Source organism: Hermetia illucens, chromosome 2, assembly GCF_905115235.1.
Source record: "Hermetia illucens chromosome 2, iHerIll2.2.curated.20191125, whole genome shotgun sequence".
NCBI lineage: Eukaryota > Metazoa > Arthropoda > Insecta > Diptera > Stratiomyidae > Hermetia > Hermetia illucens.
Genome location: NC_051850.1, coordinates 114,253,134 through 114,269,550, shown reverse-complemented (window position 1 = coordinate 114,269,550; position 16,417 = coordinate 114,253,134). Strand labels below are relative to the sequence as shown.

At 43.6% G+C, this 16,417-nt stretch overlaps 2 protein-coding genes across 3 annotated transcripts; both read right to left on the bottom strand.

The window, feature by feature from the left end:
• Nucleotides 1-1,567: 1,567 nt before the first annotated feature.
• On the bottom strand, nucleotides 1,568-2,282 carry LOC119650234. 2 transcript variants are annotated; one of them, XM_038052814.1, is made up of 3 exons: nucleotides 2,144-2,282; nucleotides 1,988-2,085; nucleotides 1,568-1,934 (listed from the first exon to the last, which is right to left on the bottom strand). In XM_038052814.1, exons 1-3 carry the CDS (start codon nucleotides 2,213-2,215, stop codon nucleotides 1,928-1,930), a joined length of 177 nt encoding a protein of 58 aa, XP_037908742.1. In that variant the 5' UTR covers nucleotides 2,216-2,282; the 3' UTR covers nucleotides 1,568-1,927. The 2 variants fall into 2 exon arrangements, with proteins under 2 accessions (XP_037908742.1, XP_037908741.1); XM_038052813.1 differs by having other exon boundaries at nucleotides 1,568-2,085.
• An 8,842-nt stretch (nucleotides 2,283-11,124) lies between these two features.
• LOC119648533 lies at nucleotides 11,125-12,013 on the bottom strand. Its single transcript, XM_038050301.1, has 2 exons — nucleotides 11,924-12,013; nucleotides 11,125-11,610 (listed from the first exon to the last, which is right to left on the bottom strand). The coding sequence occupies exons 1-2, from the start codon at nucleotides 11,990-11,992 to the stop codon at nucleotides 11,125-11,127; spliced, it is 555 nt and encodes a 184-aa protein (XP_037906229.1). The 5' UTR covers nucleotides 11,993-12,013.
• Nucleotides 12,014-16,417: the final 4,404 nt, after the last annotated feature.

Below are 16,417 nucleotides of genomic sequence, written 5' to 3'. Positions count from 1 at the left end.
TAAAAGCAATAGGATCACTCTCAAAACCATTCGTCATCAACAACGGTCTACGACAAGGGGATGCGTCCTCTTTAATCTGGCGCTCGAGAAAGTGATCCGTGATGCTGAGGTAAATGCAAGAGGTACGCTCCTCTTCAAGTCCACCCAACTACTGGTCTATGCTGACGATATCGACATCATGGGAAGAACCACCCGAGACGTACAAACTGCCTTCATCCAGATCGAGCAGGCGGCTATCAGGGCGAGATCTTGGGCTGCACATCAATGAAGGCAAGACAAAATATATGGTGGCAACGTCAGCACCGAAGACGAATCAACCAACAACATCAAACCACACTGGTCAAACACGAAGAAGAATAAGGATAGGAGAATACAACTTTGAGACCGTTTCTCCTGTCTAGGGTCGCAAATCACAACCGATAACAGCTACGATGATGAAATCCGCGCACGGTTGTTGTCAGCCAACAAAGCCTATTTCAGCTTACAAAGACTGCTCCGCTCGGAACGTCTCACCATAGGGTCAAAGCTCTTACTGTACAAGACTATGATCTTGCCAGTCCTCATGTATTCCTCGGAAGCTTGGGTTCTTAGCAAGAAAAATTGCGAACTCTTGCCCACGTTCGAGAGAAGAATCCTCCGAAGAATTTTTGGCCCCCTACATGAGGATGGACGATTCCGTAGCCTACACAATGACGAAATCTATGACGCAAAACCGGGATGTCTGGAGTTCCTTATTAAGGCAGGCCTAGACGGGATACCGGTTGTTGCGCCATTGATGATGATGAATGTGGGAGGCCAGATAAAAGTATCAGGGTCACACTCGAGATCATCCAATGAAGACGCGACGAAATACATAGTAGCAGCGTCAGCACCAAAAACCAAGGAACCAACAGCAATAAATGGGTCGAATGAGAACAATAAAGATAGGAGACTAAAATGTTGAAACCGTTGATAATTCTCCTAGTCTTCTAGTGTCGAAACTCACAACCGATAACAGTTACAGAAAACAGAACTCTTGGCCGCTTTCAAGAAAAGAACCCTCGAAGAATTATTAGCTCCCTACAAAAGGGTGTAGCCTATATAATGATGAAATTTATGTGCAATACCACTACCGAATGAAATCCGGCTATAGATAGATCCGGCTATAGATAGATAGATTGCGGTAGCTGGTTTACTTAATGTGTATAAATGAGGACAATCCAGCCCGGAAATTCTAGGATGGCAATATTGCTTATTAAGGTAGGGCTACACCGGATATCGGTTGTTGCAGCGTTGATGATGATGATGTATTTGGAGAATGAAAAATTTCCACGCTTGAGGTTGCGCAGTTTCAAATTTTGAGTCAATGGCTGTAAACGTTTCCAAGCAAAACGCGTCTGACAGACAAACAGGTTGATAGGTGGGCAGACAGTAAACCGATTTTAATAAGGTTAGGAATCATCAAAAATAGAGAATGAAAACTAGCAAAAAACAGTCTAATATCATGAATTTTATTATAAACTATCTTAAGTCATTAACTCCCCTAAATATGAACAAAAACTCATCTAATTATAACTTGATCTATGGATAGTAAATTTCATGTAGGATTTTAGCCAATAATGGTTACTTTTAGCGTTTAACTACTCTTACCCAATATTGTATTCTCAGCAAAATGTAACCTTGTTTTTCTAATAAAAAAGAATTTTTTATTCGAAGTCTAGATTTACGGTAATATGGGAGACCCAGTGGCCAAAATTTGGTTGATATTGTATAATTTCTCACCCAATATTTTCCTGGCAAATAATGGTCGCTAATCGGAATGTTGGAATAATTTTTTATCCAATCCAGAATACCTCCAATTGCTGCGTCCTTTCCAAGGAAACGTGCCAGATCGCCTGTTCTTATAGTGCGATTGAAAGGTGTAAAAATCTTTTTTTCTGAATATTCATTAACTTCTAGAAGATAACATAGTTTGTCAGCCGGAAAGATTTCTTTGAAAAGTTCATACTCTCCATTGACTTTGCTATCAACAATAGTAGCGTTAATTTTACCATATTTTGGGTGTGCATACGAAGTTATATCGTAGAGCTGCGCTACAAGAGATTTCTAAAAGTATTCGTATTAATAATGAATGTACGCACTAATGACACTAGGAGCTACTTACGCCTTTTACATGGTTATCCTGCAAGTATATCAAAATAGTAAAACAAATAAAAGAGACTCTAAACTCAGCCATTCCCGGTAATCTTCTAATTGACTTATTGTTTGCTCCTAATTATGCACTTTGACTCCCAAAATTTACAAACAGGTAGTTCCGGAAATATCAACCTTTTGGCCAAATACTCATCAAAACAACCAACGCGTAGGAAATACCTATATTTCCCATCAAAATTCACCAGAATCTTCTGAAACAAGTTAGTGACACAGTTAGCTGATTACTCCGACTTTTAATTCGGTATTTTTTATCTTTGTCAATTAAACTATTTTCAGATTGAGGCATAACTCATAATCTGTTTTTGATTTTAGAGCTTTCGATGCCAATTATATAACATAATGGCAACGGTCATAGGGTGATATAATTTCATCTAATCTAGATTTACACACAGTATTTGGTCTTGTTTTTCTCTGAAAGTACTAACCTAGTTCTTTGTACTTTTCGAGTTTTTATCTAAAGTGCTGTTCAAAATAAAAGTAAGGAAAATGGCATAAAAAGTTAAAGCAGGATGATGCAGTAGGTAAGGAAATATTTTCCCCAACCTCCGCCTTAGACGGTCTCAAGTTACATAGTTTGTAAAAGAAGTAGGAAAGAGCCACTACAGTTTGAATAGCCCTACAACACCTAAGGGTCCCAGGGAGAAGCTGGAATAGACTTCGCGCCGACTGTTTACAATTAAGCTGGGAAATAAAGGTAACGACTCTTATAGAAGTTGGGAATTGACAAAACATCGAAAGTATCCTCTGCTCGGCGGTCAAAGGGTAGTATAGGTCCCGGGGCGAAACATGGATTGGTACCGACGATGGAGCACAAAACCTGGGAAACGTCTGCTGAACCAACACCAACAGCTCTACTACCATACCCTATGTCCACCTCCACGTGGTGACCGGTGGGAGCTCTTTTGTAACGAAAAGCTGCAGACGGAGAAGGATGAAGGCGAGTCTCCCACGCCTAAAAACGGAACAAGCTGTACCAACCGGTCCTCCAGGTTGGGGATTGGGTAGGGCTGACAACCCTACATGAAAAACCGATGTTACGGAGCCACGAAGGAGCCTCGGACAGGATGGACTTTACAACGACGAACCCGGCAACGACAATGGATTAACGATTTGCGCATTTTCTCATGCAACGTGCGCTTCCTGTACAGAGATGAAGCTGCTGAGCAGCTAGCCGATAACCTATCCCAACAAAATTGATAAGACTCACTAAGCTGACCCTGACCAGTGTGCGAGGCCAGATAAAAGCAGTACAATCACTTTCAAGACCATTCAACATCAACAATGGTCTACGAGAAGGGGATGCTCTACATTGCGTCCTCTTTAACCTGCCCTTGAGAAACTGATTCGTGATGCTGAGGTAAATGCAAGAGGTAAGATCCTCCTTAAGTCCACCCAACTACTGGCCATCGACATCATGGGAAAAACGACCCGGAACGTACAAACTGCCTTCGTCCAGATCGAGCAGGCGGCGATTGGCGCGAGATCTTGGGCAACGTCCGTACCGAAAACCGACCAACCAACAACATCAAACCGCACTGATCAAACGGGAAGAATAAAGATAAGAGATACAACTTCGAGACCGTTGATAATTTCTCCTATCTAGGGTCGAAAATCACAACCGATAACAGGTACGATGATGAAATCCGCGCACGATTGTTGGCAGCCAACAGAGCCTATTTCAGCTTACAAAAACTGTTTCGCACGCAACGTCTCACCAGCTCTTACTCTACAAGACAATGATCTTGCCAGTCCTTATGTATTCCTCGGAAACTTAATTCTCAGCAAGAAGAATTGCGAACTCTTGGCCGCGTTCGAAAGAAGAATCCTCCGAAGAATTTTTGGCCCCCTACATGAGGATGGACGATTCTGTAATCTACATAACGACGAAATCTGTGAGTGATACCATTACCATCAGGTTGTGGATAAAATCCGGCTCAATAGGTTACGGTGGGCGGGTCACTTAATCCGTATGGATGAGAATGATCCCACCCGGAAAATCTACAAGGGCAATATCTATGGTAGAAAAAGAAAATGAGATGAAGTGATGGCGTAGGTCAGGACACCAGACAGCTTTTAGGCATATCGAATTAAAATTACTTTGTTATGATGAAGACGTGATTTAGGCGAGCTAACCTAGACATGATTTAGAGGCAGTCTTGCGCTGCTATATCTTCCTTTTACAATATCCAGATTTTGTAATAGTTAGAGCACTAGCTTTTCACGCTAGTAACATCCTGGTTCAAAAAACATTTGTCGCAAAGGGATTTCTTCCCCAGGAGGATCAATCGACTCAGTTGTGCATGAGTGCCTGCATTAAATTGAAGTAATAATCCCAAGCAAGCACTGTACAGACTACATTGCCACCAAGAGTATGCGAATGGTCTCGAAATTAAGGGTTCTAACACGCTCAAGACAGTAATTGATTCTTTTGGCCTCAAAGGTCCCGAAAAAAGACTTTAACAACGATTTGCTTGGTTTGACAATAAAGAACGTTCCGTATTCACTTCGGGTCCGGATTTTCGCTGTACAATCCTTATCATGCATGAATACTTTACGAAAGCATTTTTTTTTTTTTTTTTTTTTTTTTTTTTTTTTTTTTTTTTGTGCGTACACGGAGGTGGAAAATCTTAGAAAGACACGTCCGCCGCAGCTCCGCCGCCCGAACGGCGGAACAACAGCGGGCGCGTGTGGGATTCACACCCACTAAAAACCACCCCCGGTCTCTCCAGCCCCAGCCCCGCGGGACCACCATTGAGGTATTACTTCGCGGGGTAGGTTTGCTCTTAGGCACTCATCCTTCTCCTATTTGCAGCTTTCCTCCTTCTTTGTTCTTTCAGCAACTCCTCCCGTATTTGGATGATTGCGGAGCTAACCGCAAGCCACTTCTCCTCGGACTCCAGCATCTCATTAACTAAGCTCTCCGGGGTCCCGCTCCTGCCCAGCACCTGGTTTAAGCTCCTTCTCTCCATCGCAAATCGTGGGCAGTGAAACATCACATGCTCTGGATCCTCCGGTATGCCATCGCATCTGGGACAGTTCGGAAAATCATCCAACCCAAAGCGGTGCAGATACTGCCTGTAGCAACCACCGTGTCCCGTGAGGAACTGGGTAATGTGGTAGTTGGTATCCCCATGTTTTCGCTCAAGCCACACCCTAATGTTGGGAATGAGCCTGTGCGTCCACCGACCTTTCGCAGACTCGTCCCATCTGCGTTGCCAGAGATCAAGCGACTCTGACCTTGCCGCATTTCTACGCTGTGCATGCCCCTCCATATGTCTTGCATTGTACAGGACACTCATTTCTTTGGCCAGAATGTCAACCGGGATCATGCCTGCCACCACCAATACTGCCTCATCTGATGTGGTTCTAAAAGCACTGCAAACCCTCAAAGCCATCCGCCGGTAAACCGAGCTCACCTGCTTCCGTCTCTGAGAGTTTGCAAGCGCCTCCGCCCACACAGGCGACGAGTAGAGCAGGATGGAGCGCACCACTCCGGCTAGCACCAACCTCCGGCAATGTTTCGGCCCACCAATATTTGGCAACATTCTTGCAAGTGCCGTGGTGGCACTGGCTGCCTTTTGGCATGCATACTCTAGGTGCTCCCTAAAACTCAATTTGGTGTCAATTATTACCCCCAGGTATTTGATAGCCGGCTTTGATACGACCGTATGTCCACCGACCTCCACTTTTACAGTATTATTTTTCCTGCGTTTCGTTATCAAGACCGCTTCCGTTTTCGCGTCCGCCAAGGTCAGCCCAGCCTTTTCTAGCCAGGACTTTACCGCTCTCACTGTTTCCGTTGCGTAAACCTCCACATCTTCTGGGTGTTTTGCTGCAACAACCACAGCTAGGTCATCAGCAAAGCCGACAATCGTAGTCCCCTCTGGGACGGGAAGAGCAAGCACCCCATTATACATGATATTCCACAACAGGGGACCAAGTACCGATCCCTGTGGTACCCCGGCTGTGACAATGTACTCTTTGGGGCCCTCATCCGTCCCATACCAGAGAGTCCTCTCTGAGAGGTAGTTTCCCACCAAATTCGCTAAGTATCCGGGGACACCTATGTCAGCCAACGCCCCTTTAATTCTATTCCAGTTGGCCGAGTTGAATGCGTTTTTGACATCCAACGCCACCACGGCACAGCAGCCGCCAGAAATCAGTGCACCTTTTGCCAGGTTTACCACCATGCCAATTGCGTCCACCGTAGAGTGGGCGCGTCGGAAACCAAACTGGCGTTCCGACAAACCATTGTTGGCTTCGACGATGGGCAGGAGTCTGTTGTAGATGACTCTCTCCATCATCTTCCCCATTGTATCCAACAGGCAGATAGGACGATACGACGCTGGGTTTCCAGGTTGCTTGCCAGGCTTCGGAGGCAACACCAACTTTTGCTTTTTCCACTGGGCAGGGAATATTCCTTCTTTTAGGCACGCCTCGAAGGTGTTGGCGAAAAGGTCGGGCCTAGTCTTCACTGCCAGTTTCAAAGCTCGGTTGGGGATGCCATCCAAACCTGGGGCCTTGTTGTCACCGAACCTACCACATATTTCCCGCAGCTCCTCCACAGTTACAGGCGGTATTATGCCGTCATTTGGTTGGACAAAAACTTGTCTTCCCCTATTTTCGTGGTGAGGGAACAGAGTGGTAACAATCTGTTTCAGGAGGCGCGGACAGGTCACCTGGGATGATTTCCGTAGCCTTTTCATCACCACTCTGTAAGCCTCGCCCCAAGGGTTTATGTCGGCATGGTCGCACAGCTGTTTGAAGCAGTTCTTTTTGCTCCTCCGAATGGCTTCCTTTAGGCGGCCACGCAATTGCTTGTGTGCCTCCTCTCGACCGTCGCCACCGGGTTTTCCCCTGAGCCTCTGGCAAAGCCTCCTTGCCCGAAAACATGCGGCTCGCAAACTTGCGATTTCATTGTTCCACCAGTAGTTGGGTTGCCTACTGGGGAGCAATCGCCTTCTGGGCATAGTTGCATCGCATGCTTCCGTCACCCATCGAGTGATCTGGGTGGCTTTCTCTCCAGCCGTACCATTCAGGGATATGTCGGATTTGAGCACCGCGGAAAACGTGTCCCCCTCGAACGCTTTCACTGTCCAGCCAAGCATACCACCCGGCATTTTGCGAAAACTCTTTTTCGAGCTCGATCCGCCCTTGATCTCTATGCAGATTGCCTGGTGGTCGCTGTGAGTATAGTCCTCACTGACATGCCAAGCGATTCTACTGGCTAAAGTGGCACTCACGTATGTCAGGTCCACTATAGACCCCAGACCCCTTCCCCGGAAAGTGTACGAAGACCCAACATTCGCCAGTACCACGTCCAGCTCCGCGAATGCTTCGAGGAGAACACGTCCCCTAACATTAGTTAACCGGCTGCCCCATTCAAGAGCCCACGCATTGAAATCGCCTCCTATTATGATCGGCCAACGTCCTCTTGCATCCAAAACAAGAGCAGCAAGCATCCGCTCATACTCGACGAGTGTAGCGCTGGGTGGAGCATAGCAGCTGTAGATGTGGATGCCCTTCACCTTCGCTCTGATGAAGCCCTCCTCCGGGTGCTCCATTATTTCCTGGAAGGCTTGTTCTCCACAAGTCCACAGCGCTGCTTGGCCCGTTTGGTCTTTGACCCAAACGCTACCACCGCGGTTTCGGTATGGTTCACTTAGTATGGCCACATCGATGTTTTTCTCGCGGATAGTTTGCGCGAGTAGATCCTGCGCCGCCTCGCAGTGGTTGAGGTTGATTTGTATCAACCTCATCTGCGATTTGTGCTAAGGGCTCTCCTGTATTCCGGGCACCTGCTGCTGCCTGCAATGTGCCGATGGTCCACACCCTCCTTTCCTTTGCACATTAGACAATTTGGGTCAGCTCCGCAGTCCTTGCTGATGTGGCCTTCCACTCCGCATCTCCTGCATTGCTTTGACCTGTCATTTGGGTTAGTGCATGACTTCGCAATGTGACCAAAGCCAAGGCATCTAAAGCACCGTTTTAACGCCACCTGTTCCCTAAGGCGACACATAACCCAGCCTATTCTCACTCTCCCTGCTGCTAACAGTTTGAGTGCGTTCTCCACTGGTAGGCTGATGATGGCGGTTTGTGTTCCCCCATAGGCTTTCCTTAGAGTTTTTACCGCTGACTCTTGTAGTCCGGCAAGATCGAACTGTTTCTCCAACGCTTCGCGAACCTCCTCCTTCGTCGTGATTTCATCTATATCTTTGCAGATTATAGTGATCTCCGGCCTGCTAGCTCTTATGTCAGCTTCCTGCCCTAAAGTCTTCCCGATTTGGCTTAAGAATTTGTCCGCGGTTACATCCTTGGATTTCTTAAGTTCCAACATAAGATCTCCCTTCTGCGACCGTCTAATACGGCTGACGTTGTCTCCCAAATTGGTGAGTTCAGGGTCTGCCTTCACTTTCCTGAGTATGTCGGCGTATGACCCTTCACCTCGTTTGGAAATGAAAATCACCTCCGGTCTAATCTTCCTCCGATAGTTTCTTTTCCGCGGTTCTACCTTCCTCCAAGCTTCCGCATCCGCCTTTGAAGGTTCGATCCCTTTTCTCGAGGTAGCCACTGCAGTATTTTCCCTGGTAGCTTCAGACATAATTTTCATGAACTCCGCCTTTTTGGGAGTTGAGTCCTTTCTTCTTTTCGGAGTTTGCTGGCCTGTTGAGTCATTCAGCTTCTCGCGCAGCCTCTTCCCCGGTTTCTCCCCTTTTGTGTTTTGAACCGGCGTTACTTGAGTTGCCTGGTTCACTTTTCCAATCGGCAACTTCCCTACTCGTTCATCCTGGGCCTTGCCGTACGTCAAACGGATGCCTCTTATCATGGCCCTTATATTTTGGTGAATGTTCCTGCGCTCCTTTATGAACTCACACAGCTCCATGATCTTTTTACCGAGGGCAGTAAAGGCAGCTCCAGACTGATCATTGTCCAAAACATCGCTCGGGTGAATCGGCGTCAGCGATTCTTCCTCATCGAAGACTCCCACTATACGCTTCCCACTGGGGGTAGCGATCGTGGGGGCTTGTGCCCGTGTGGGAGGGGATCTGCGGAAAATCGAGCTCCTTCTGAACGGATCCATCACTGGAGCCAGTTCAAGTTCCTCCCGTACGCTTGTAACATTAGATGCCACAGTAGCCAAGGTTCCCACTACTGAGGCACTGCGGTCGTTGGATATCGACGGCCGGGAGCCCGCTTGCTCACTCCCAAAAACCGCCGGCACTGGGTTTCCGAAGCCCTGCACCGTAACTTCATTCTTCTTCTGCTCCTCCATGTTTGGTTTTATTTCTGGGTATCCTTCCCATAGCCAATTTTTATCCACGGGTGGGCGTTTACTTCCCACCTACCCGGCCTGCGCATAAACATGCCCATACACGCACATCTCCGGATGCGTGCATGTGCATGGCCATGACACATTCGCCGAGCATTCCCTTATCCGCACGAAGGGACGCGCCTGATGGGAGATTTGGCAACTCCACACACTTTATACTTTACGAAAGCATATAAAAGGGTATAAGTCGGAGAATGCATGGTGATGCCGGATTGCCAACTAATACGCCAGGACCTCAAATTTATGTTATGCGAAAGAATGGAGGATTTACATAGTAGCCAATTTGTTGAGAGCATAATATACCTAAAATTGAGATAGATATGAACTGAAAATTAACGGAAAAGTTAAGTAATTAAAGTTAACTCAACTCTCCCGATGTCTGCTTTGTAGAGGCCCTCTTAATAATATATGGATCACAGATTATATTGAAATGCACAGTCGTCCAAAAAAACCTATGTATATATATGTATGTATACTGAACGAAGTGGAACCCAAATCAACCTTAAGTTAGCTGCATAATGAACAAAAGGGTATACTTGGTAGGACTCCGCTCAAAGATGAAGATAGCTTTCAATAGGGCCCTTGAGGGTTTTGACAGGTTCACCCAAAAGCCATATGTTCCCGCGGATCACGAGAACCAATTTCTTGCTGAAAATTATTCAAGGATTGTTTCTTCAACAAAGACGAAATTGTGGCTGTCATCAGAGTCTTGGGAGATGGGCACTACCCAGAAGAATCAGAGAAGAGCTACTGGAAATTTGCCATACCTTATGCAGAAAAATATGAGTGTGGAAGGCAAACTTAGCTAGATTCTCCTTTTGATAAAAACGTCGCCTTGCTGCTACTTATCCGACGTTTGATTATTGCAGTAGCACTTCACAAAGCTGCAAACCAACGATAACGAGGGTTACAAGAATTCCTCAAGGCCAAAAAAATATTTTTATTTCTCCTGGTTGCCCGAACGTTGAACATTGAGCGTAGGCCATTCACACGTTCCACATTCTTTGGCGCTGTTATTTTTCAGAATTTAATTTTTAATGAGTCTGTGGTTCGATTCAATAATTGTCACACTTAATGCTGCCCTAGCGATAAGTCTACAGCAGTTGAAAAACAGATGGAAATATGTTAATTTCAATATTCTTTGATGACCCAATGTTCAAAGCATCGGTGGTAGTTGTTAACGGTTGTGCCATTTTAGATTTCAATGGAGTAGCTTAGTTCTCTACAGGCGATCGAGCCATAATTTGTTTTTTGTGCTATCCTATCGGAGACGCAACCGCGAGTCACCGGACCGCAGGATTGAATTAAGTGATTTCCAATTTAATGGCTCGAGGGTGGAAGTGGGAAATAGCTAGCATAATGGCCACTAGAATCGATTCTACCATAACTTTTTGTCACTTTTTGACTGAATATAGGAAAGTCAACTCATTTAACTGACGTACGATGATATACTCGTATTAACCCTAGCGTCAACTGCGACTGCTCCTTGCTAATGTTCTTTAGTTATAGGTAGCAGCACATGCAAACTTTATGCCATTTAAAATTCATTCATTCATTCAAAATCAAAAAAAATTTATTTGAAGAGAAGCCCTGCAGATATTTCAAGCTTTCACAACTCTAAATTTAATTTTGGATTTTAAAATGATAACGCGTGGCGCATTCACCTTATCTAAGTAAACCGTCATCCGTATCGAAAAATTGGATTTGGCTCGATAAGCACCGCCTAAAGGCCAAAAGTCCGATGTTGCAGTCAAGTTTCGTACCCAGTAAAATCCTGGTTTATAGTTGCACGAAATTGACAGATTTGAATACTTGACCACGGAATCGAAAATGCCTTTCAATATTGGATTGCCTTTTATAAGGCGTGTTAAATCACATACACGGAATGATTCATTTGCCCGAGTCCTTCTGCTTTTCCCAAAATATTCAACTGCTTCGAAGGAGTATGTTGGACGATCAGACGGTTGAATCTCCCTGAAAAGGTGGTAATCCACATTCATTGACCTATTGGTCACAGTTGTTTTTATTTTACCGATTTCTGGGTTCGCGTTCTCCTGTATATCGTAGAAATCAGCGACAAAAACTTCCTAGGAAGCAATCAACAGTTAGAGGTAAATTTCTGAAGAAATGAAAAAATGATACTGCCTTGGTAGGACTCATAAGCCAACGAGTATTAATTAGTTTTTCTAGAATCAAACAGGATAGTGTAACAGGGTTTCACTGCTACTAATCTTCGACTGACACAGTATGGGATTTTCTCCCATTTTTCGATTATAGATCACAAAGTTTAGTTAGTTACTTAAGTTTATCTTAAAGAAATTCGGAAATCTAAAAACCTGCACTACATAAACTTACAGAAAATACACCGAATGGCTTGTGAACCCTTCCGTTAATATTTACTTTTTTCCCCTGCATGCAGTAACAATGCGGGAGAAGAGCGAGTAAAATATAGCCGAATATATTAGTCATTCTATTCCCAGCCTCTGGACAAGTTTGTTTCTGACTAATTGTGTAGTTGATTTTTGCTAATTTCGCCCAATTCAATACAACTGGCTAATTATTTGAATTTATTGCGTAATCCGAAAATATATTTTGTTATCTGATGTTAATGGAAGTTATTAGTTCCGAAACAAATTTGGGAGCAGAATTCATATTATATTTAATGGATTCATTCCAAAATTATTTTCATGTATCTTTTCTGCGTGTTTAAGGTTTACAACGCATGACGTCAATAAGCAGCTTCGGTAGATTAATTCCTATGTGCGCACATACAATGCGATATTATTAGTACTGGAATATTAACGTATTTCGCCAGGGTAGTCGTTATCTTCAAAGGATGAACCAGCGCTTAATATGACACCAATTCAGTGAAGAAGTACTCACTCACTACTCACAATGACTACAAAAATAACAGCAAACGGTTTGTAGAGTTCTGCAACTTTCACCGCCTCGTCATCGACAGCTCACTGTTCGAGCACAGAACCTATCAAAAGTTCTGTTGAGTTTCAGCTGATCGACAACTAGTTAAATTGAACATATTGCGATGTCCTGTAAAGTAAGTCTTAACAATACACTGAAAGTCGTCCTTTCTCATAAAAGGCGACTAAAAGGGTAGAACTTTGTGGGCTAGCAATCTGCAAATTTCGAAAAGAATCCCTCGGACAGGGACTCATCTTGCACCGAAGAACTTTAGCTGTCGAAAACGACGTATGATTGGATTCTGGAATTTTGACAGCCATATCGAAGTTCCTCATAATGCTCGCTTTCTCCAACTGGAGCAAGAATTCCACCTATATAAACTGAACATTCTAAATCTAAGCGAAGTAAGATGATGGAACTTTAGAAAAGACATCATTGGCAATGTGCTTTTGTACTCTGGAAAACCAAGCAGTAGCAGACGCATGTCAGGTTGTTTCTGGCGGCTATCACAAGTCTCTCTTGACCTTGGTGCCGATTTCTGACAAACTTTTGATCGCAAGATTCCAGTTCATTGGTTTAGGAGCATCACAATTATACAGTGTTATGTACCAACGGCGACTTCCGATTTAGTGAAGAAGGATGCTTTCTACCATCAATTACATGCAGTTAAGTCCAGTTCAGGAAAGACTTCCGAAAGGTGACATTTTGGTCGTGATAGGCGATTTGGCTTCTCAGTAAGTCGCGAGGGAAGTTGAAGCGCATTGCCGAAAACAGTAATCGCGGATAGCTAATGTTATACTTGCCAAAAATGAACTACGTCAAGTGCATTTCTATTCAACAACAATTTGCCAAATTACCAAAAGGACAAAGCGCTGAAAATAACACTGTTTTTCTGGCCAAGGGAAACTTACATACCAAGAGACAGACTATTCAAAACCTGAAAGAAATTTCATCATTCAAACCTTGTATGAAACAAAACCATCATAGATAAGGGGTTGCTTCGTCCAAACTACATTTTTAAGGTTTTGTCTAAAACAAAACCTTATTAAAATCGATTCAATGTCTGTCTGTCTGTCTGTCACACGCATTTTTCTCCAAAACGGCTAAACCGATCCAAACGAAATTCGGTAGACAGATGGGAACTATGAAATCCCACGCATACAGCGAATGGCATAAATTTAGGTAGAGTTTAAAGGGGGGCTCCCCATACAAGCAAAGGGGGGATTCAAAATTTTTTTTCACCGGATATAGTTGTGTAGGGTATCAAATGAAAGGTCTCGATTTGTTCTTTCCGAAACTGATATTAGTTTTGGCATAAATTGCAAAGTGCGTGAGTAAGGAGTCAAAATGTACGCATTTGAAGTGAGACAGGACTCATTTTCGGAAACTACCCAACCTTAAAATCCGAAAAAAATCAGGGTGGTGCGCCTAGATGAAATCTAGGCCTCAAAATATGTCCCATTCCGATATCTGCTCAAATAAACTTACTAATAGTATATTTCTACTTTTTAGAAATTTACTGAAAAACCTCCCTTAAATTCATACTAGGACTTCCGAATTTTGTACCAGGGGACAATATTTCGTATATATGTGCTAAATTTCATGGAAATCAGGCAATTAACGCCAAAGTTGTAGCAGGTCAAACTTAGCAATTTCGCGCGAGTTTACTGCTTCCAAAGCCATGCAAATCAGATGCTGACGTCATAATTACCCGGAAAAATTGACATTCGCGTGGAATATTAAAGTCACATGTATGAAGAATCTGTTTATCTGCAGCCCTTTTTAAGGCTTTGTGTAAAACACTTATGTGAAATCTAATCTTCGAGAGATGTCCCATTCCGGTATCTACACAAAAAATTTACTAATAGTATATTATCAACTTTTAAAAATAGACTAAAAAACTCCCCTTAAGTTCACCCTAAGTGTACTAAATTTCACCGACATAGAGGACAGCCTCGTGCATACACATGCCAGGTTTCATGAAAATCCAACTATTAGTGGGAAAGTTATAGCAGTTCAAACTTATCAATTAAGCCATACAAATAAGATGCTGACGTCATAATTAACGAGAATAATTGAAATTCCAGTGAAATATTAAAATTCCATTCAAGAAGAATCTAATTCTCCCTAGCCCTTTTTTAAGGTTTTGTGTAAACACAAAACCTTATTAAAATCGGTTTACTGTCTGTCTGTCTGTCTGTCTGTCTGTCTGTCCGTCACACGCATTTTTCTTGGAGACGGTTATAGCGATTGACACCAAATTTGGTAGAAATGTGGGAACTGTGAACGCTCACGCATACAGTGAATTACATCCTTTTACGTCGAATTTAAGGGGGGGTCCCCATACATGCAAAAGGGGGGTGTAAAATTTTTTTTCATCAAATATAGTCATGTGGGGTATCAAATTAAAGGTCTCGATTAGTACTTTTCAAAGCCGATCTTGGCTTTGACATTCGTTGGAAGGGTGGGGAGCGCGGGGGGTTGAAAGTGATCACTTCTTTAAGGGGGCCATTCTCAGAAACTACCCAACCGAAAAATCTGAAAAAAATCGGGAGGCTGACACTATATGGTGCCTGGGCTCCGAAATACCTTCCATGCCGATATCTGTTTAAATAAAGTTGATAATAGTATATTACTACAATTTTTTGTAATTGGTTAGAAACCCCCCTTAAGTTCATCCTAGTACCATCAAATTTTGCAGTAATATAGGCTATAATATAGAGCATGATCTTACCAAGTTTGGTGGAAATTGCACTATTACTAACAAAGTTATAATACCTCAAATTTGTTGCTTCTTTGAAAATTGAAGACTATGAATGTCAATATCACCCGAAAGTGGATACTCACACATAATATATGGATATATTACGTGCTACGTACTAAGAAATACACAAAACCTTTCGTACCTGAAGCGTCCAGCTTCCGGTTTCCCGACTTGTTTATATTTGATGTTGGTTAAATTGTTTTCATTCGCTAATAATATTAAACTCAGAGCGTGAAGCGTATGAGGTTGACCATTATCAAAACAGGGCTTTCCATCAAATGATTTATTTAAATCGGTTTCTAGAAAATAGGGGGCAATGGAATTTTTAGCTATATTACACGGAGCTGTTGTGCACTCGTCGCTCCTCACATCTTTTTCTTTTTCTTCAGCATTCAGTTCACAAGCATTGTCGACTCGTGATGGTCGGTTTCGTCATTTTATTTTATCAAATGCCTCATCAGGATGTAATCGCGAGACCTTTAAATCCCCATCCAGCGTATCAAGCCACCATTGTTTTGGCCGGCTTTTTGGTTGCTTACCATTGCTTTCGATGTTCTGATCAATACTGTTTGTTGAATTCTCGTTAGCGTGAATTACGTGACCACACCATTGAAAACGCTTCTCTTGCAGTTTTCCCACGATCGATGCAAACCCATATCGATCGCGGATATTCTCATTTCAGACGTAATCAAAACATGTCACGTCACCAGTGCAATGCAACATCTTCGTCCCCATTACCGCAAGACGCCGTTCATTCTCCTTTATAGTCGGCCAACACTCAGAACTATAGAGAGTGGCAGACGGACGACATTGCACTAAATTTTAGATTTGGGACGTGCGCTGATACGTCGATCACAAAGAACACCAGTTGGGAAATGCCATTTCATCCAGGTTGCATTAATGCGTGAAACAATTTCATTACGCAGTTCTCCATTGGCTGATAGCGTTGACTCGAGATATTTAAATCGCTGAGTTCTGGCAATGGCAGTAACCTGCCCTTCGAGATATTTAAATCGCTTAGTTCTGGCAATGGCAGTAACCTACCCAGAACTGATAGATTTCAATATCTCGGGTCAATGCTATAAGCCAATGGAGAACTATGTTATGCTCCTCACACAGGGAAACACAAAACCTTTTATACCTGAAGCGTCAAACTTCCGGTTTCCCGACTTGTTTGGTTTTAAATGAAAAAAATTTCAGAAACGACTTAC

Coding starts and splice junctions, on each gene's coding strand:
- LOC119650234 (XM_038052813.1), bottom strand. CDS start 2,215: ATGGCTGAGTTTAGAGTCTCTTTTATTTGTTTTACTATTTTGATATAC. Junction 2,086..2,143: donor AGGATAACCATGTAAAAGGC/GTAAGTAGCTCC, acceptor GAATACTTTTAG/AAATCTCTTGTAGCGCAGCT.
- LOC119648533 (XM_038050301.1), bottom strand. CDS start 11,992: ATGACTAATATATTCGGCTATATTTTACTCGCTCTTCTCCCGCATTGT. Junction 11,611..11,923: donor ACTGCATGCAGGGGAAAAAA/GTAAATATTAAC, acceptor ATTGCTTCCTAG/GAAGTTTTTGTCGCTGATTT.